Raw genomic sequence first — 21564 nt, 5'->3', positions numbered from 1 at the left:
TTATAATAAAGAATGATTTTTGTGATATCATTATGAATGATACTACAATTATGCATGGACAATTGAAATATGGTATATACGCAATATCACGGCCTGTTAGTAGAATGTACACACCTAGTAAATGCCCCAAAATAGATAATATCAGTGAATCCTACCTTTGGCATTGTAGGCTTGGTCATGTGAACAAGAATAGGATTGACAGATTGATCAAAGAACATATCCTTAAGATAGATGATTATGAATCATTGCCTATCTGTGAATCCTGTCTACTTAGTAAGATAACTAAATTATCTTTTAAAGAAAAAGGTGAGAGAGCCAGCGATGTCCTAGGTCTAATACATATTGATGTATATGGGCCTATGAACATAAGTGCCAGAGGAGGATACTACTACTTCATTATGTTTACAGACGACCTATCGAGGTATGGATATGTGTATCTTATAAAGCATAAGTCAGAATCATTTGAAATGTTCAAACAATTCTGTGTTGAAGTAGAAAAACAAACCGAAAAGAGTATTAAGATCCTTCGATCAGATCGAGGAGGTGAATACCTCATCAGTGAGTTTCTGACATATCTGGAAGAGAATGAGATTCTCTCACAATGGATCCCTCCTAGAACATCACATCATAATGGTGTATCCGAGAGGAGAAATCGAACCTTGTTAGACATAGTCTGGTCCATGATGGGCTTTTTCAGTCTGCCAATCTCCTTTTGGGGATATGCTCTAAAGACTACCTGCTATATTTTGAATAAGGTACCCAGCAAGTCTGTCGATAAAACTCCATATGAGATATGGACTGGGCGTAAGTCAGTACTCTCACACCTTAGGATCTGAGGGTGTCCAGCTTATATCAAGCATTTAAAGACTAATAAGCTTGGACTGAAGTTCGATAGATGCTTGTTTGTAGGGTATCTAAAGGAAACTAAAGGATACTACTTCTACCTCGCTGCAGAACAAAAAGTGTTTGTTAGCAGCCGAACAGTCTTTTTGGAAAAGAAGTTTCTTGGTGAAGAAGCTAATGCCTATAAAATTAAACTTGATGAAGTTCATGAGGTGAAAGGATCGATACATACAGAATTGGATTCAATTGATGAATCGAATCTGGAACTGATAGAGGCACCATTAAGGAGATCCGGTAGAGTACCGTGTCAGCCAGACAGATACGATAATTTTTTGATTCGAGATGGTGACCCCATCAAACTTGATGAGAATGATGAGGATTCGATCACCTATATAGAGGCCATACAAAGTCTCGACTCTCAGAAATGGCTTGAGGCCATGAAGTCCGAGATGGAGTCCATCGAGATCAATGGTGTATGGACACTAGTTCATTCGCTCTAAAGGATAAAACCCATAGGGTATAAATAGATTTTCAAGAAGAAAAGAGGAGCAGACGGGAAGGTGGAGACCTATAAAATCTATCTAGTTGCCAAGGGTTACCGTTAATGTTATGGTATTAACTATGACAAGATATTTTCTCCTGTGATAATGCTCAAGTCTATCCGGATTATGCTTGCTATCACTGCACACTTAGATTATGAGATCTGACAGATGGATGTCAAAACCACTTTCCTTAACGGAGAGCTGAAAAAAGAGGTGTATATGATACAACCTGAAAGATTCACATCCACAGATGAGTTGAAAGTGTGCAAGCTGAAAAAGTCTATTTATGGACTTAAGCAGGTATCTAAGAGTTGGAACATCTATTTTGATAAAGTGATCAAAATGTATGACTTCATTAGTGGATGACATACTGTTACTAGAAAATGACATTCCGACTTTACAGAGTGTGAAACTGTGGCTATCATCACAGTTCTTCATGAAGGACTTGGGAGAAGCATCCTACATCCTGGGGATGAAGATCTATAGGGATAGATCTAGAAGGATGCTTGGACTATTCTAATCCACGTATATTGATATCTTATTGAAGCGATTCAACATGGATAATTTCAAGAAAGGCTATTTTTCGATAGGCCATGGAATTACTCTTTCTAAGAAGGATTGTCCGACAACTCTTGAGGAGAGAGAGCGCATGACTAGAATACCATATGCTTCGGCAGTGGGATCTATCATGTATACTGTGATATGTACGAGGCCGGATGTGGCCTATTTATTAGAGGTAGTGAGTAGGTACCAGTCAGATCTGGATGAGAAGCATTGGAAGATTACAAAAGCAATTCTTAAGTATTTGAGAAATACTAAAGACCAATGGCTTATCTATGGAGACTCTGATCTAAAACTTGTGGAATATACTGATTCTAATTTTCAGTCAGATTATGATGACAGCAGACGCATGTTAAGCTATATATTTATCTTGAATGGAGGAGTTGTTTGCTGGAAGAGTTCCAAGCAACATATTGTAGCTGATTCTGTATGCGAAGCAGAATACATTGCTGCATCGGATGCTGCAAAGGAGGCGGTATGGTTGCAAAAGTTTATCATTGAGCTGAGAGTTATACCTTTCATTGATGGTCCTGTCCTGCTGTACTATGACAGCTCCAGTGCCATAGCTCAAGTGAAAGAACCCAAATCGCACCATCGCACTAAGCACATTCTATGCCGCTATCACCTAGTGCGAGAGATCGTGAACCAAGATGACGTCGAGCTTCAGAAGATCGACAGAAAGGAGAACCTAGCCGACCCCTTCATTAAAGCTCTCGAGATCAAAGAGTTCGATAACTTCAAATGAAAGATGGATATAAGATATTATCCCGATTGACTTTAGTCCAAGTGAGAGTTGTTGAGAATTGTATCCTAACACCAATCGTGTGATGATTGAGTTCATCTTTGTATAATTATTGATCAATCGAATAATAGTTATTCTGATATTTTTCATCACAAAGTGACATCTTCTTTGAACTCTTGTGCTGTGATGAAATCCCTAAAACTATGCTAGTGTATGATAAAGAGAGGATTTATTATATAGTTCTTAAATATGTTCATGACCAAATGATACGTCATTATAGGACAATGATGTTTATAGAGTAGAGGTCGTTGTGTGCTATATGGGTTGGTTGTTCTCTTAACCAAGAAGTGTGATGATACTGGTATGACATACAGGTGAGATGTAGGGGTACATCATTACTGAATAAGTGACTCACCTGCTGAGCATTCTGCTATCAAGAGCTACTCGCGAAACACATGGGTATAAGTGTCCTTCAAATCTGAGATCACCATAGTGATTTGCAAGCAACTCACTGTGCTTTGGTGCCAGACTATCTGGATTTCTAATACAGTGACGGAAGGCTACTGAGTACCGTCAAGTACTTGCGAAATTTGTGTGTGGATCAAGATGGGATTGACCTCTCCAGATTATTGAAGTTGATGTATCACTGTACTTCAATTTAGTAAAATTTTGGTCAGGATAATTCATGAGATGGACTTGAAATATAATGCGGATGAAGCAATCTCGATTAACAGTTAACCTGAGACCATCCTAGAGCATTTAGGGTCAAAAGGATGAATTACGCGGTAATCATGTGTATGAATTTTGAAATATTTTTTTACGATAATTCAACCTATCTGAACATCGAAAACCATTGCTAGATAGTATCTCGATTAGTGCAGAAATTGATTTTTATACTACCGGCTTAGTGTTTGAACTTATAGAGTCACGCACACAAGTCAAACAAAGTAGAAAAAAATTGACCTATGTTTATATGTCCAATTTGAAAGTACTAGATTTGATTGAACATATAAGCTAACTTGATTAAGAATTAAGTTGTGGGTCAAATAGAATTGAAGTGTTGATTATGTCTAGCTAGCACTACACATGAGGTTCTGGTTTGATCCCGAGAATGAATAATTTCTGATCTATGATCTATAGAGTATATGAAAGATTAGATTTAAGTACTAATTAATTTTAAATTAGATCTGAATTAATTAAATTTAAATGGATCTAAAATTCAAGTTAGACTTGGTACAAAAATTTTAAAGAGTTTGGGATTGACAGTCTTTCGAAATTATTTCGAACCAGCTTCGAATCGAATTCGAATCGGACCTATTTTGGATGAGATATGAGATTCTTACTTGCACTGGGAATACCCCCTCATGAAGCATGACCAAAACCTGATTTGGTGCTTATTTGGGATGTCCCAAGTGGGTGAGAGATTAGGTGCAAGTTGTTTGTCATATGTGATGACAATTATATCTCATATAGGAATCCTTCTTTCATGAGTATTGGATCAATTTAAATCAGATTTAAATTAGGAATCCTAATCTCATTGGATCATGAGAAACATATATAAATAGAGAGGGTCTCTACCTATAGTTGCATAGCAATAGCAATAGCATAGCAACAAATCAGATTGAGAGAAGAGAAAAGAGAGAGATGCGTGAGAAGAGAGAGAGGTCTTATCTTCCCTTTGGCCTCTCTCCTTATTGCCGCCCCTCTTCCTTTGGGTGTGGGGTCTTTTTGGGCATCCCACCTGCTAGTGTGAGGTATCACACTAGCACATCTCATCCCTCGATTGATTGAGTTGCCAAGCCAATTGGATTAGAGTTTATCCTGCTTTTCTACGGCGTCTGACGTGCATGCGAAGTAGAGGATCTGCACATCCAGACCTCTACGAAGGTTTATATCAGATAATTTGGGATTTGATTCCTGATTTTGCTGCATTTTAGGTAAGAATTTGATCATTAAATAAGTAGAATATTAAAAAAATTTTAGATGCAACCTGGGCATCCCGGAGGAAAATTGTTTTCCTTCCCTTCACCGCCCACACATTATAAATGCTCTAGAATTTTTGAAATGCCAAATCTCTCCAAATCATTAAAGCATAGTTCATGAAGCAACTCATCAAATCAAAGTCAAATCCCATAAAGCAATGCAATGATCCACTCGGAGATCAAACAACTCGGATTCATCTACTCAGCTATGCTCTGATGATTCTTTTTCGAGAACTACTACTTTCTTCATCCAAAGTGACCATTTCGTACTTGAAAGTAGAGGACAAGTGTTACGGATCGTGCCACCTCAGCCATGATCCTCGAGACTCGTCCGTTCAAAACCCAGATAGATGAAAACATCGAGATAAACCTTGATGTCAAGCATCATCGAGCACATCATAAGAAGTCGAAGTGAAATGCTCACGTCAGCCCAGACCCCCGCCAACCTCCAAGTCGGGACCCCATCAGCCTCCGGGTCAATACATGTCATCGTCGACACTTGGAGTGAAATCCTATAACAAACGTCGATACAGGCGCTTCCCGATCCTCGGGTTGAGATCTCACCGACCACTAAGGACAAGATCCCACAATGTGCATTGATACAGTTCTGGCTGGGACAGCATATTGGCTATGAGCCGAACTCGATTCACCAACTTATCATGCCACGTGGGCAATCTGTTAAGCATCTCCCAACAAATTTTTAAAATATGGCCACATACATGTAACAAACATCCACGATTAACAACCTACAGGTCCAGACCTAACAACCTACGAATTTAAGCATAACAAACTTGGCACCTCCCTATATAAGAAGATAATAAGGGGACCGTCGAGGCACGCTCTAGTAAGCCAATCCAAGCTATACTATACTTTTTTTTGTGTGTGCTCAAGCTCTGACTGACTTAAGCATCGAAAGGTTTTTCGTTGGAGGCCCCATCTCCGATGTGAGAGGACTTCTTTTACAGGTCTATCCCGATGTCCCAGCATTCGGATCTCCCTCCACCCTCGGCCACACCAGCACTCCCGAAGCCTTAACGTAACAAAGGGAAAATCATCTAATAAGATTTTGATATAATTTTTGTCTATTAAGAACTTGCTCCTTTTAACATACTTTATCAAGTTCCATCATATTCTTAATTGAGGTAAACTTGGCTACACTAAAGTAGATCTATACTTAAATCTAGTCAGATCTAGATCAGATAATACTGGGTCAATATCGCTAATCCTAGCCTCGAATGTAATTTACTACCTCTAAGAAGCTTATACACAAAAAAATTATAGAATTCACATACCCTTAGCCTATGCAACAAGTACATTTAAACCATAAATATTGCATTGAAGTTTTGATTAAATTTAATCAATTGATTAGCTATATTACTCTAACCAATTTTATATTTATAAAATATAATTAATAAATTACTAATAGGAGACATTTATGTGGGGTCATTTTGGATAATTTCAAGAGGACAACCAAAGATTCTTACTATTTGCTTTTGGGAGTACTATGGAAAGGATAAAGGCCGGTATGTATACCATAAAAGAAGCTTATTTACTTATTGACTTTGCTTAGATGGATACTTTGGGAAATTTTGTAGAGATCAACCACTTTACTTTTATTTTTGCATAGTTGAACTGTGAGATTTTACACAAGAGGATGTGAAATACATGGTGCTAATAACATTAAAAAAAAAGAATGTGTATCTTCTTCTAATCTGATACTCTGTGTTGAACCATAATACATCTGAAATTGTGTTGAACCATAATACATCTGAAATAATGTGCATACCTTGCCTGTTTTTGGTAAACAGGGTCAAGAACATAAGAGAGGTGCTAGAGTTGAGAATGCGAGGGAATATTCAGGGCGAAAATAGAAAGGATCAGTTAGATATAACTACATTCAGGAAGCACAATAGATAACCAATTGAGGGTAAAGTGGCAGAGAATTGATCTATCAAAGGGTTAGGAAAAAGAGGAGGGGTTGGAGGGCTGGTAAGTTTGTGAGAATAAGCTGGAGAAGCTTGTCTTGACAAATGATGTATCAACAGAAATGAATGGCAAAGAAGGAATAAATAGCCAATCCCATATATTTGTGAGTTGGCTTCTTTTTTTTTTTCCCCTGCTTTTTATTCATTCAAATGGTCCTATTGTGGCTAGAGATCCTGATGCTAAAGCAATTTAATATTAGCCATTTTGTATAAGCAGAAAATTATTTACTCAAAGAATGACTTCCTTGGTCATCTATGTGCCCTGTAATTCATGACAATGTAAAGTACTACTGCACAAACACCTACTGATTCTAACTTTACAAATGACTGACCCTTCTGCATGTTGCATGAAGTCTGTTGCAGAATTAGTTAAGGAGATCTCCATTCTTGAGCTGGAAGTTATACGTTTGGAACAATACCTCCTCTCATCATATCGAACTGCTTTTGACCGACATCTAGCGAGCTCCTCTACTGCTGCAGGCCATGCCTCTACGCCTCCTGTAGAATGTCATGCAGGAGATCTGAGACTAGATTCTACAATTCAGATATCGCATCAGGCAACTCATTCCATTAATCCTGATCTAGTAGTTGACAAATCAAGTCATCCTCAAATCCTTCAGCGAGTTGGCAAGAGTGCCCCCAATTGCAGGCGTATTGAACGTTCACCTGCACGTGATTTGGCTTAATTACTTAACTGATTAAGTTTAATATAATTACTTAATTTATTCAAAAATTGAAAAATAGCCATAAATTCTGGGCTTTGGTGTGCATTATCCTGTTTACCTTTGGAGAATATATTTTTTTTTTTTTTTGCCATCCTGTATAATATGAACATAAGTTCCTGGATTTTCATCATGAAGACTACATGGCTTGTTCCATCAAATATTAAGTCATAGTAATACCTAAGTGCTTATAAACTTCATATGAGTGTGTCATTTTCTCCCCCTGTTCTGAAACTAGAGTGCATTGTCGCAAGAAATCTGTAATCTTATTGTCTGATCCATGCTGCATATATGTTTGATTGTTTTGCAGGATATTCCAAAATCTGTTTCTGGACATCGAATTCTTGCAGATCATCTTGGTGCCTCTATCACAGACCATGTGCCTGAAATTTCTTGTAAACTTTCTGAAGATATTATCAGATGCATTTCTGCTATTTACTGCAGACTTGCTCCAGCTCAACATGTTGTGCAGATGGCTTGGTGATGCATGTATGTTCACGCCAGCATTCATCTAGATGTTAGATTCGCATGCTTTTTCTCCTAAGAATAAGTGGTATATCTCATATGTTATACAATACTTATTTTATCATATTTTATGAGATTTCCCTGGCATTTTTAGCTTTTGGACTGCATGAGAATCACATGAAGAGCACATAATCAGTCCTAAAAGTAAGCACTACAGTACACCAAGTTACACTTCGTAACCAAACATATGACCTTCCCCTAAGATATAAGTTGATTTACATATACAGGCAGCCTATAATGTAGGTGGGCATTCGGTAAATGCTTATGCTATCCAGAGTTCAATTATTCGATGCCAATCCCATCGTCCAGCATTGGTATGTCTTTCATCGTCATATCAACTTTAAGTACATTTTAAATTAGTACTCACAAAATTATCTGAATAGAATTCTGTCTCAACTCTTTTAGTTCGACTTTACACTGCCAGAGGTATCTATGAGGAGCTTGAGCTTGCAAAAGCTGAGCTAGTGTCTTGGTCAGAAAGGAACAGAAGATTGTTCTGCCAAAGATTTTATACTATTATGCAAAAGATGCATATATGGAATTGTCTGGTCTTATGGAGATGGTCTGCGATTCAATGCCAGATGCACAGCGAAAAGCCACCAAAGGATGCCTTAAAAGAATGCTTGATAAGTGTGTTGAATGGTCACCATATAAATCAACTTTCAGATGCCTTGTGCATAGAGATTTAGCCAAATAATAGAAAAACCATCTCTTCTTAATTATTGTGGGTGATATCACATCATCTGATCCTCCAAGAGTAAACAGATTGATTTGTGTATTTATTGTGTATTAACCACAATAGGAGTGTGTCAATGCAGCAAACAACTTAAGAGCTTCACCAGCATTTTATTTACAAGTGAACTATGGCTTTTGACATCTTAATTGGTAAAATTGCAGTAAATTAGTTGGGTGCTCGAGACCACCAAAATTCCAACATGTCATTCTTTAATGCTACTAACAACAAAAGTGATTCCCCCCAATTTAGCTTACCATATTACCCAAAATGGGTTGTGGTTGAAACGGGAAACCAAGTTCTTGGTGCCGGCCTCTAAGACTTAAACAACAGTGGCAACCTTCAAAGAGTTAAACAATTGCACTAGTTGGCACTCTTAATTATAAGTCATTATTCTGAATAGAATAAAAATAATAAAGGGTGTTTTGATTGTTTGATACTTGCAGGTTTTAAAATTTAATTCAAGAAATGCTTTAGTATTTTTTTTTTCCATAGAAGTCATCTGAGAGCTACAAACCGATCTTGACATCTGTCTTTGGTGACCAGTTATTTTTATTGCAATGACATCTGTGTTAGGTGATCAGTTCCCTTTTTTTTCCAAGTCTTTTTTTCTCCTCCTAAATCACGGTGGTGGATGTCTTCACAATTTTTTGTCATAGGACTATGTCATACTGTACTGCACCAGATTGTATGACTTGTACCATATTATTTCAGTACCAATACGAGGTTTGGATGGTGTACTGATACTCGGTATGCCGAACCAGTCTTCATACCAGATGTACCAATACAGTAATACAATAGCACTAGTAATACTCGGTATGGGGAATTAGTTCATTGATCTCCGAAAGATTTTGGAGTTAATTCAGGGAAAATTCAGTCTTCTCTGTGCCAGTGCTTGAGTGGTTTCATTCATGACAATCCCATGCTGATTGGATGAATGTCAAGTCTTCGAAGGAAACAAGCAAAATACCTTCTGCTTCTGTCATTTATTATAAGAATATAAGAAAGACAGCTGCCACATTTACATTAGATTTTTTTTTTTTTTTTTGGGGCCGGGGGTGGGGGGGGGGGGGGGACAGATTAAAAAGTTGTTCAAACATTGTATGTAAAACAGGGGAAAAAAATCATATCTATCAAGTAGTAAGCCTCAGTGAAACCATTGCAAGGAAATGAGTTTGCTGTCTCATAATATTCTTCATTTTTGGTTGATGAGTATAGTTTCATGTCAGCGTCATTGAAAGCCCCCAAGTCATTTGTGAAACAATTGAATTAGCTGTATTTATTAGAACAAGAATTTATTTGCAAGATTTGTCATGAAAAATGATACTAGATAATTTCCAATTGATAAGTTCCTGGTAATTATCTACCATTAATTGTGACTTTAATAGCTGTAGTGACTTGTAAAACATCAAGATTCAAAAGCAGCTACCTTACATTTATGTATAATTCTTGATTGTCTTACATTTATGTATAATTCAGATTGATTTGCAGCAATTGAAGTTTGAAGTCCATGAAGGATCTTAAATAAGATTGTTCGGAAGTCAAAACCATGTCCAGATATGCATTATATTTGTATTTGTTTAACAAGATTAATCCAAGCTACCTGAGCCCTATATTCTTCCAGCTGAGGAGACATCTACCAAGCCTTCCCATGTCGAAACTCTCTTCAATGCTAATGCTGCCTGCAAGGTTGATGCAAAATCATGCAAGAGGAATACATGAGTGGAAATCTCAACCAAAATCTCACCTCTTTATCCCAATCTGTCCGCCAAGTAATGACAACAAGGATAATGGTCTGCAGAAGAATACCACTAAGCACACCACCCCAAAGACCCTTGAATAAAGATCATTGAATTAGACCTTTCAATACAGAACTAGACATATGAAGTAAGCAAAAAAAAAAAAAAAGGAGAAATTTTAAGACCTGCTATCTACTTGGAAGAAAACGCATGTAACATGGATGGGTTAACTGTAATGGTCACAAAGAAACAGGTGATCACTGCTTACCTCTAAGCCTAAATTTAATTTGAAACCCATTAAGGCACCACTTGATAGCCCCACCACATAATAGCAACCAAGGTTTATGTAGGCGACTCTAGTTTGCCAACCAGCTCCAATGGCTACCCCTGAATGTTCACATAAGCAACAAGGATCAGATGACTCATGTAATCAAATGAAAGTTCAGCCCAAAGCTTTAAAAAACTCATTATGTATGAAGTGAAACTAGAACATGAAGAGAGAGCACCATGCCTAATGAATCTATCTTCGGCTTTTGAGGAATTCATAATGAGCCACAAATGCCATTCACAAGTCATCTTAAACTTGTGGAGGTGGAAAAAAGAGCTTTTACGTGAAGTAATCAAAACAGATTCTAAAAAAAGTACCTGCTAAACAAATATAAGCCACCTAAAATTCGTGATTCTAATCATTTTCTGCGAAAAACATCTTATAGTATGACCTAAACTCTGCCCTCATGTTGTGCTTTAATGATCCAAAAAGGAGTATAATGATGAAACTCATAACCCGAAGTAAATAAGGAATATCTTGACCGTCCATACAAATCAATGTGTAATTCTACTTTAAGACACTATTGGTGAAGTATAATGAACTCACCTGATAGAACTGGCTGTATGCTACTGAGAAAAATTGAAGCAGACAGAAAAAGCGCAATTTTGCTTACTTTGTCCATTACTAATTTATTGTCTGTAAATAGTGCTGGAAAATCCTTCCTTGTCAACAGAATTAAAAGCATAAATATAGTCTGTATGGTCACTGACATCATTATCACCACCAGCATAGAGAACTCTGCAGCCTTTGGACGCCCTGCCCCCAACTCGTTAGAGACCCTCACACTATCAAATATGAAACAAAAACATGCAGTCAAGAAAACATTAAGCATAACATCAACTGCCGAAGTGATGAATAATTTAATAAAAAAAAATGAAAGAATAATATGATGTAGCTTGCAACAATTTTCCTCACTTTCTTGTCGGTGCATAAAAACATGGTTCATTTAGAAATGGAACATAAGTCAACTTCATTCTCTTGTACACCAACAATCCAACAATAGAAATAATCAAGCCCTCCCTCCAGAAAGGAGGGCAAAAGCAGGGGTGGGGGAAGGAGAAGATCTGATAAAGTACTACTAAGGGAGATAATGAAATGTATAAGTGATAAAGCATGCTATTTTTCTGCACCAACTGAGGTCAAGAGCACACCTTACAGCCGCAACAAATCCCAATGGAATCATGAAACACCATCCTTCCACATTCATGCTGTCAGCCACAAAAAACCACAAAAATATTTATTTTGATTAAGAAAATAAAGTTGCCCGAAATTAGATGCAAATAGTCATAGCCACATAGAAAATCGACATGAAAAACAAAATGGTCAAAAGAAAAAATTGATTGGTGGAGGCTCAATAAACTCCACCCAATCTGGAGTCTAGATTTGAATATACTAGGATTTCAGAACTAAGAGGAAACCCTACAGTGCTATAATTATTTGAACATTGTCCAGCAGGAAATAAAAATAAAACAAGTTTTCCATCAAAGCTAATATGTAAAGGCTTTATTCTAGCCAAACAACAAGGCGATCAAATTTTAAACATGAGTTATACTATAGTACAAGTCTATCAGAGGAAAGAGATGTCAGGCCTATATCAGTAAATCATTCATGATAAGAACAGTTTGTCTTAGGTATTTCTCATACATCAAAAAATTCCGCAGAAAAGCAAAGCAATGGTTCCTTGTCAAAGAGAACTGTTCAGTTGCCCCTATGTTTTTCTTCTCTCTCTCTCCTTTTTTTTTTCATGTGGGTGTAGAGGGGAAATTCATAGTGAAAACTTCTGAGATCACTACACACTTCTGTTTGTCCTTAAATGTCAAGCATTACTATAATATATGCAGGCTTACAGCTAGGATTCGAGGCTTCAGTCTGGATTTTGAAATCACTATTTTTTTTCAGGGTGATTTTCAAATCACATTAAATTGATACAGTATGTAAATACAAATAGTGTTATCTCTGTCTCAGAATATCATCAAAAAAGTATTATGCTTTACTGTAGATATAGAAGGCATGACAATTAGAATATGAAAAGATCAACAAGAGAAAAAATTTATCTCCATGTTAGAATATCATCGAAAAAGTATTATGTTTTACTGTAGACATAAAAGGCATGACAATTAGAATATGAAAAGATTAACCAGAGAAAAAATTCGCAACATCTCGAGCAGAAGATATATGAGAAGAAAACAGTAAAAAAGAGAAACAATTCTCGATACTAGACGTACCAAATAGAAGCAGCATCCACAGCTACTTCAGGATTTTTTAGAAGACCAGCTAATATGACTAATACCATCACAGTCCAATATTCCAAGCTGCATTTAAATCACCAAAGATGAGATTCTGAAAAATGAAAAGGTCATACAAACAAATCTGATATAAGGAATTCTAAAAGTAACAAAATTATGCAAAGGAGAAGCAAACATTTTCAAAATATTCCATGCTGCAACAATGCATACAAGTAATCTAAGAATTTTTCAGTTGTTGGTTATATGCACTTACTTGCTTTTCTACTAATGGAATGATCAAGGGAACCATTAAAGTACAAAAAAGATCACCTTCTCTTATTCATACTTTTTGCCTTATAGTTTTGAGGATATCTTGGATAACATGTGAGATCTAAAAGGATACATTATGAAAGAGGCTTAAGCAGGGCACGGTTAATGCAAAAGATTATATCTAACAAATGCAATAGTTAAGTCTCTGCTGCATGAAAAAGGGAGCAAACTCCACAAAATGTAGGAGAACTTGAAGATCCTCAAAAATAAAATTCCAAGGAAACAGTACAGACCATAGCATGACAGCTGAAGCCAAGGAAAGCCCTAAGAAATCGACCAACTCCGTGAAAGCCAACCATGAGAAACCAGTCCAGGAGTCCCTGCAGCTTCCTGAGAGAACATATACCAGCTGTCCCACGTCTAAAAGAAACCAGGCAAAATTGAGAGTGATCGCAGCCCCAACCAATCCCATCTCCAATTTTACGATAAAAAGCCAGCTCAAAATCACATGAATAACCAAAACAGCTGCAGAAATCCATGCCATAGCCATAACCTTGCTTTGTGCTTGAAGGAACTTTTGAATTGGGAAATTCACTGCAAAGGCAAACAGCTCTGGAATCATCCATATCGAGAATCTTCCTGCCAATTCAGCAATCTCATCGCTCTGTCCCAAGAGCTTTAATATTGGTGTGGCAAAAACGTGAGTCATGGACAGTATCACAGCTGTTGCTAAAAGAATTACCCATGATCTCTGCAGATAGATTCCTAACATGCTCATTTTGCCTGCACCATAGGCCTGGCCACACAGAGTTTCCAAGGCACTGCCCATTCCCAACTGCGCACAAAATTTCAGTGAGTATAGGCATACTGCAAAGTGAGAGGTAATCCCAGTGAAAGAATAGCATAGAAATAAGCTCAAAAAAAAAAAAAACAAAGTTGTATTGTGATATTTCAAATTTTAAATTTTAAATTTTAAATCTTATCTATTTATGACTTTATATATATATATATATATATATATATATATATATATATATATATATATATATATATATATATATATATATATATATATGGTTGTAACTTATTAAGATTGATTAGGTCAACAATTTGTGTAGGAAAACTAGATTCGCTTTCTTATTCAATAACTTGATTTTAGGATTGATGGCTTGTATCCCATGTATATATATATCAAACATCTTATATGCATTTCATATGAATGAATGAACAAGTTTTTACATGGTATCCAAGCCATTGTGAAACTTAAATCTAGTTCATCATCTTGCCCAAACATGGATTCAACCTCTCCCTATTACCTCACCAATTCTGATAACTTAGGTACTGTGTTGGTTTCTTATTTACTCACTGGAGAGAATTATTTCACTTGGGTTTGTGCCATGACTAATGCACTTTGTGCATAGAATAAACTATGTTTTGTTAATGGAAGTTTGCCGAAGCTGGAAGCATCTTCATCAGATGCTTCGATGTGGGCAAGGTGCGACTCCATGATCATGTCCTGATTGTCTAATTCTTTGGTCAAGGAATTACATGACAGTGTTGCATATGCAGACACTGCCATGGATATGTGGATCGATCTTGCTGATCAGTTTTCTCAAAAGAATGCTCTCGGATTCATCATCTCCATCAGGAACTCAGTTTATTATCTCAAAAAAATCTTTTTGTTTCTTCTTATTTTATATTTTATAAAGTTGAAGTTTTTATGGGATGAATTGACTACATATATCTCTATCCCAAAGTATTCATGTGGTGCAGCAAAGGAGTTTGCACGAAAATATGAAAAAAAATACACCAATTTTTAATGGGACTTGGTGACTCCTTCAGTTCCATTCAATCACAGATCCTCAGTCAGGAGCCTTTACCTAATTTGAGTCAAGTTTATGTCTTGATTTGTTAGAATGAGAAACAGCAGATCCTTCATGCTATTCGTCAGACAAATATTGAAGCTGCTACTCTACATGTGTGAGGCAACAATTCTTTGGCTTCTTCTAATATGGTTCCTTCTACAAAGAGTAAAGAAAAGAAATGAATCATCTGCGAGCATTATCAAAAGTCAGGGCATGATATATTTCATTGTTATAAACTTATTGGATTCCCATCTCATTAGCAAGTTAATAAGTCTCAGTAGAAAAAGGGTGGCATGCCTTCATCGAACCATAGTTTCGAGGCTTTTACTACTCATCATGCCCAGGCCGCAAGAGGTTCTTCTCCACTTCCTGACTTATCTGCAGATCAGTATTAGCAACTTCTTTCTCTTCTGAATAATGATAAAATCGTGGTGAATGAAAATATGGCTGGTAACATTTCTTTTGTTTCTATTGGAAGAAGCATAGATCTGAGAATCATACCATGTGCCAAAAATTGTGACATTTGGATTTGATTGTCTGTAAGTTTTTTTTATCTCTAAATTTATTTTTATACATATTCATATCTTTAAAAATAGATTTTATGCATAAAATATTTAAAAATTATTATAGTTTGAAAGTATGTATTTATGTATGAAAAATAATTTAAAATGTTGGATCAAGCATGGTATTGCCTCCTAGCAGTTTTCATGTTCTCGTGCTGGCATTGGAGCTCATTGGATATGGATGCCAGCATATAGCACCGTGCCTTATTATTATCGTCTAGCCATTTCTCATGGGTCACCTTTTGATTAGGGATCGGACGGGCTGGTAGTGCAGGAAGGTTCCGATCAAGAACATTGTTCAATTTTTCGGAACTCAAGATAAATTTTAAGTTTCTGAGCTAATCTTTGTAATTGGATCCAGTCAATCGATTGTTTTCTAAGATTTAGACTAGAGGATTTGAAGCAAATATTTTCCTACAGAGAGAAAAAGATTCTAGTTAAATTTTGTAATTAACTTCTTAATTCATTTTAGAATTTTTATTTTAAAAATAAACTGACTCCCACTATTTTCTCAGATCTTCTACACTCCTCGAGTGAACAAATGAAAACTTTCGCAATTAGGATTTTAAGTGAATACTGCGATCTCATCAATTGGCATACCATCTCATCTGACAGTTTTTGATAATATATCAATCAATGAGTGGACAATTCTTATCTAACGCTTCTCAAGTAAGTTGCAGTGGTCATCGATCTCTAATTTTTGAAGCCTCACTAAATAATTATTGGCCTCATTCCTTAGTAAAGTCAGATCCACTGTTCTTACAAAAATGAAGCCGCTATTGAGACCCTCACTTGACAGTTATTGAGTCCAATCCCATCTCCACCCTGCAGCATCTCATGCTAATAAAGTGGTTGTGTATTTCTTAATGCAACTGAACCACTATATCCAACCGAGAACAATCAATATCTAGAAGGATCCACATATCTACAACGATGGAATACTGCTCGACTTAATATTTTTGAAAAAATTTTAATTTAAATTTTTTTAGGTTTAATTATTTATTTATATCACATGTAAATCCATAATTAGATTGGATCTACTAGTGAGATCATGTCTTGACTCATCAAGACCAGACTCATGGTGCAATACAATCATGGTGAACTCAACGCTAAACACCCCAAATCAGATTTAGTCAACCAAATTGACCAGATCAATAGAGGTCGGTGAGAGAGGCTCCCTGTTGCTGGTGCAACGGTCCTAATTAAATAATCACCTTTCAAAGTACTTACTTTAGACACTAATAGGTCAATCTCATCCAAATTGGCTATGACTTTTGGTTCCTCATCACTAATTGATCTGTTACAACCATCTAAGTGAATTCATGATACAACCCTACACTAAGGGTCATAGTGACTCGATTTGATCACCACATGTATCAACGAACCACATCGCGATTATCTTATAATCTAGTTAAGCCTTTTCTTTTCTTAAAAGATGACTTATGATTAAAGGGTTTGATCACTTATCATCTTAGGACAACCTTTCAGTATAACCAACTTTATGCTAGGGCAACCTTATATCAGGATAAACTTCGACTAGCCCTATTGCTTATCAATTAGATCTCTAATCTAAAATTTTAGATCCAATCTAAATTTTTGATATATGATTTAGGATTTCATCTTATATCATCTTAGAACAACCTTTCAACATAACATCCGTTATGTCAGGATAATGTTATATTAAGATGGACTTTATCAATCATAATTTTTGATTTTTCATTAAAATTTTTTATCTAATATTTTAGATCTCATTTAAAATTCAAATCAAAGCACAAAAATAAGATTCAAATAAAATAATAAATTAGATCTAATCTAACAATCATGCTTATTTGAAAAACATAAAATTCAGATCTCATCTAAATTTCATATATAATTAAAAAATATAAATTTTCAGATCCAATCTAAAATAGAGATTTAATCACAAGTAAAATAATTCAGATCTCATCTGAATTTTAGATCTAAGAACATGATCATGCAGCCTATGCTCTAATACCATTTGAAGAAAAATCTAGGGCAGCATGCAAGCTAAAACTATAAAAATTTTATACAGACAGCGGAAATGATTTAATCTAACATATATCTTCTAGATCTCATCTCATAAGATTATTCCTATCATATTTTTAAGATCTATATGCAGTAAATAAAATTATATTATAGCAAAAATCAAGAAGATCTCATTTTCACCTTTGCGCAGATAGTTATTCACCGTAATTAATGATCGTGGATATCTCTTCGGTTTTTGTTGGTGCAAAAATCCACTTGCGTCGGAGAAGCTGGAGTCGAGAGAGTGCGGTCGCCATCGGGACCTGCAAAAGAAGTCTAAACCGGAGGTGGGGTTGCTCCGGCAAGATCCTCCGACGCTCAAGTCAGTTCTCTTCCTCAACAAGAATGGAGTGCTCGAACGAAAATTTTAGCAGAGTTCCTAGGTAAAAAAATAAGAGCTTCGAGAATAACGTATCTGGGGTCTTCCTTTTATAGGCGGAGGGGCAACAAAGTGATAGCGATGTCTGTAACCGTCTGGCAGTGGGCTGCCCAGAGTCAGAAAAAGTTTGTTGCGGAGAGTAGTGGAGTGGACCTGTGGCTATCACCGGGGTGTGCCACGTGGAGTCTGCCACGGGGAGCGGAGCGGCGTCCGTTGTCGCGACTTGTCAGAGGATGGAAGAATCGCGTGGTATCTGTCGCAGGAAGTGGAGCAGGATCGTGGCTATTATTATGAGCTGCCAGGGAGTAATAGAGCCGCATGGAATCCATCGCAGGAGGTGGAGCAGAGTCGTGGCTGTTGCTGCGGCCTACCAGGGGGTAATGGAGCAGCATGGAATCCATCGCAGGAGGCGGAGCAGAGTCGTGGCTGTTGCTGCGGGCTGCCAGGGGGTCCAGGCCTATCAGCCGGAGTTCGGCTGGGGTGTCTGGCGGAGAGAGGTGGCTAGCCATCCGTCTGAGAGGAGCTTGGAGTCCAGCTCTCGCAGGAGTCCGGATGGAGCCTTCCTTCACTTGAAGTCGGGGATGAAGTCCGACTCTCACAGGAGTCCGGGCGGAGTCTTCCCATAGCCGGAGATGGAGACGAGGTCTGGCTCCTGTAGGAGCTCAAGCGAAGTCTACCTGCAATTAGAGTCAAGGGCGAAGTCTGGCTCCCATGGGAGTCCGGATGAAGTTTACCATCAGTCGAGGTCGGGGATGAAGTCCGGCTCCCGTAGGAGTCCGGGTGGAGTCTTCTCGTAGCCGGAGTTGGAGACGAGGTCTGGGCGAAGTCTACCTGCAATCAAAGTCAGGGGCGGAGTCCGGCTCCCGTAGGAGTCCGGATGAAGTTTACCATCAGTCGAGGTTGGGGATGAAGTCCGACTCCCGTAGGAGTCCGGGCGGAGTCTTTCCGTAGTCAGAGTTGGAGATGAGGTCTGGCTCCCGTAGGATCTCGGGCGAAGTCTACATGCAATTAGAGTCAGGGGCGAAGTCCGGCTCCCGTGGGAGTCCGGATGAAGTTTACCATCAGTCGAGGTCGGGGATGAAGTCTGGCTCCCGTAGGAGTCCGGGTGGAGTCTTCCCATAGCTATAGTTGGAGACGAGGTCTGGCTCCCGTAGGAGTCTGGGCGAAGTCTACCTGCAATCAAAGTCAAGGGCGGAGTCCGGCTCCGGAGTCGGATGAAGTTTACCATCAGTCGAGGTCGGGGATGAAATCCGGCTCCCGTAGGAGTCCGGACGGAGTCTTTCCGTAGCCGGAGTTGGAGACGAGGTCTGGCTCCCGTAGGGGTCTGGGCGAAGTCTACCTGCAATCAGAGTCAGGGGCGGAGTCCGACTCCCGTAGGAGTCCGGATGAAGTTTACCATCAATCAGGTCGGGGATGAAGTCCGGCTCCCGTAGGAGTCCGGGCGGAGTCTTTCCATAGCCGGAGTTGGAGACGAGGTCTGGCTCCTGTAGGAGCTCAGGCGAAGTCTACCTGCAATTAGAGTCAGGGGCGAAGTCCGGCTCCCGTGAGAGTCCGGATGAAGTTTACCATCAGTCGAGGTCGGGGATGAAGTCCGGCTCCCATAGGAGTCCGGGCGGAGTCTTTCCATAGTCGGAGTTGGAGACGAGGTCTGGCTCCCGTAGGAGTCTGGGCGAAGTCTACCTGCAATCAAAGTCAGGGGCGGAGTCCGGCCCCCGTAGGAGTCCGGATGAAGTTTACCATCAGTCGAGGTCGGGAATGAAGTCCGGCTCCCGTAGGAGTCCGGATGAAGTTTACCATCAGTCGAGGTCGGGGATGAAGTCCGGCTCCCGTAGGAGTCCGGATGGAGTCTTCCCGTGGTCGGAGTTGGAGACGAGATCCGGCTTCCGTAGGAGTCCGGGCTGAAATCTGATCGTTGTAGGAATCTATCATTGGAGAAGTTCAGCCGTTGGCGAAGTCCGAGGTAGTTCGAATTGGAGTTGAACCAGACTGGAAGAAGTCTGGAAGGATTCGGGGAGTAGCTGATAGTCGTAGAAAGTCGACTGGTGGCAGAGCTTAGTGAGCGCTTAGGGCGGTTTAATAGATGACTGGGGGGACTCATGTTGAAGGAGCTCGGGTGGTGTAGTGAAAGTTCGTCCATCGGGAGAATTCAGTCAGGGGAGGTACCATCTGTGGTCGACAGTCGAAGGAGTCCCGGGAGGGTCAATCCTGTTAAGAACTTCGGCTGAGGGTATTTTATACCCAACACCAGTCCTCCTACTTTCGAGTTTGAATTTCGAATGAAGGAAGTACAGAAAGGCTGTCACAGCCGAAGTTGCTCCCTCGATGTCCGCACGTGATCGTCCTCAGATATTTTGGCATTTAATGCGCGTGCGCCGGAGTCTTTTCAAATCGGGGCGATCCGAAGAGGCTCTTTTGGAACCTGCAGCGGAACGGTGCTCAAGGCATGGCGCAATAAAGGCACTGTCAGCCGTCTGCCACTTTTTAACCGCCCGCTGTGGTGAGTGGGACACGCGGCGAAAAGAGACCGGCCAGAGGAGATTCGCAATCGTCATTGCGCGGATCCCAGGGCCTATTTAAACTCACCCTTCCGCCTTCAGGGGCCCTATTTCACCTGAAAGTTCTATCGGTGTCTGCCTTTTCTTCGAGAGCCCTGCCCCTCCTTGGCGTCTTCTTTGGCCCTAGGCATCCTTCGAGTCATCCCTATCCTCGCCCCTCTGCGTCCTTCAGAGCGATCTAGGTTAGTCCCAGAACCTTCATTTTTCTTCTTGCCATTTAGGGGCCTTTTCTCCTCCATTTTCTTCTGTCGTATTCCTCCGATTTGGTCTCCCGCAACCCCTCATCCTTTGTCCCGTCTGATTTCTCTGGGACCTTTAGGGTCTTCATTTGAAGTTATTTGAAATATTTTCTGGCACCTCCGCCTCTAGCAGCTCCGGGAGTTCTTCCGCCGTAACCCCCCAGGAGCCTCACTCTATAGTCGAACCCGCTTCTAGGACTGGGCTTCGTCCGATTTTTGCGTCGGGTGCCATTCCCTGCTCCCTGACTCCGGATGAACTCCTACTGATAAGGGTTCAGTATGGAGTTCCTCCGGAGTACGACCTGGAGCTTCCTGGCCCCTCCGATCGGGCTAGCACCCCTCCACCCGATCGTTTCTGCCTGTATCAGGAGGCGTTCCGTGCCGGACTCTGGCTTCCGCTTCCGTTCTTTATCGTGTCCTTTTTCGCTTCTTAGATATCTCTTTAGCTTCAGTAGCTCCGAATTCCTTTAGATTTTTGATAGGGTTCCTTTCCCTTTGCCACGTAGTCGAAGTTCAGCCATCCCTCTCTCTGTTTAGGCATTTCTATACCTTCAAGCATCACCCTTCGGTGAAGGACTGGTGGTATTTCTCCCCTCAGTTCGGTAAGAAGGAGTTGCTGAAAGGGGCTCCTTCTTCGATCCACAACTGGAAGGAGAAATACCTCTTCGTCCACTGCCCGTCCTTGAGGCTGGGCCTGCCCCCTTGGGGCTCTCTGAGGGACTC

General features: G+C 39.4%; 2 protein-coding genes across 4 annotated transcripts in view; one reads left to right on the top strand and one right to left on the bottom strand.

The window, feature by feature from the left end:
• Positions 1-6907: 6907 nt before the first annotated feature.
• The window catches only part of LOC105049504 (protein DETOXIFICATION 33), a 36251-nt gene continuing 21594 nt past the window's right edge, over positions 6908-21564 (bottom strand). The window contains exons 2-9 of one of the 3 annotated variants that reach the window (XM_073242888.1): positions 13491-14032; positions 12928-13014; positions 11854-11910; positions 11249-11487; positions 10643-10761; positions 10383-10469; positions 10239-10317; positions 6908-7321 (exon numbers count right to left, since the gene is read on the bottom strand). In XM_073242888.1, coding sequence (XP_073098989.1) covers positions 10246-10317; positions 10383-10469; positions 10643-10761; positions 11249-11487; positions 11854-11910; positions 12928-13014; positions 13491-14032 — 1203 coding nt within the window. In that variant the 3' untranslated portion in view covers positions 6908-7321; positions 10239-10245. Of the gene's footprint in view, positions 7322-10049; positions 10318-10382; positions 10470-10642; positions 10762-11248; positions 11488-11853; positions 11911-12927; positions 13015-13490; positions 14033-21564 lie in introns of those variants that run through there. The other 2 variants (XM_010929159.3, XM_073242889.1) reach the window with 2 other exon arrangements.
• On the top strand, positions 6979-8599 carry LOC140851244 (uncharacterized). The gene is made up of 4 exons (XM_073242803.1): positions 6979-7212; positions 7688-7840; positions 8130-8220; positions 8364-8599. The coding sequence occupies exons 1-4, from the start codon at positions 6979-6981 to the stop codon at positions 8597-8599; spliced, it is 714 nt and encodes a 237-aa protein (XP_073098904.1).

The sequence above is a fragment of the Elaeis guineensis genome, chromosome 8, assembly GCF_000442705.2.
Source record: "Elaeis guineensis isolate ETL-2024a chromosome 8, EG11, whole genome shotgun sequence".
Classification (NCBI taxonomy): Eukaryota; Viridiplantae; Streptophyta; class Magnoliopsida; order Arecales; family Arecaceae; genus Elaeis; species Elaeis guineensis.
Note: the sequence above shows the minus strand (reverse complement) of the source record. Positions and strands in the feature narration are given on the sequence as shown.

What these genes read in the sequence shown, in the direction of transcription:
- LOC140851244 (XM_073242803.1), top strand. Translation starts at nt 6,979, where the DNA reads ATGACTGACCCTTCTGCATGTTGCATGAAGTCTGTTGCAGAATTAGTT. An exon ending in GACTTGCTCCAGCTCAACAT is followed by an intron (nt 7,841 to 8,129) that starts GTTGTGCAGATG and finishes TTACATATACAG; the next exon opens with GCAGCCTATAATGTAGGTGG. An exon ending in CCATCGTCCAGCATTGGTAT is followed by an intron (nt 8,221 to 8,363) that starts GTCTTTCATCGT and finishes GCAAAAGCTGAG; the next exon opens with CTAGTGTCTTGGTCAGAAAG.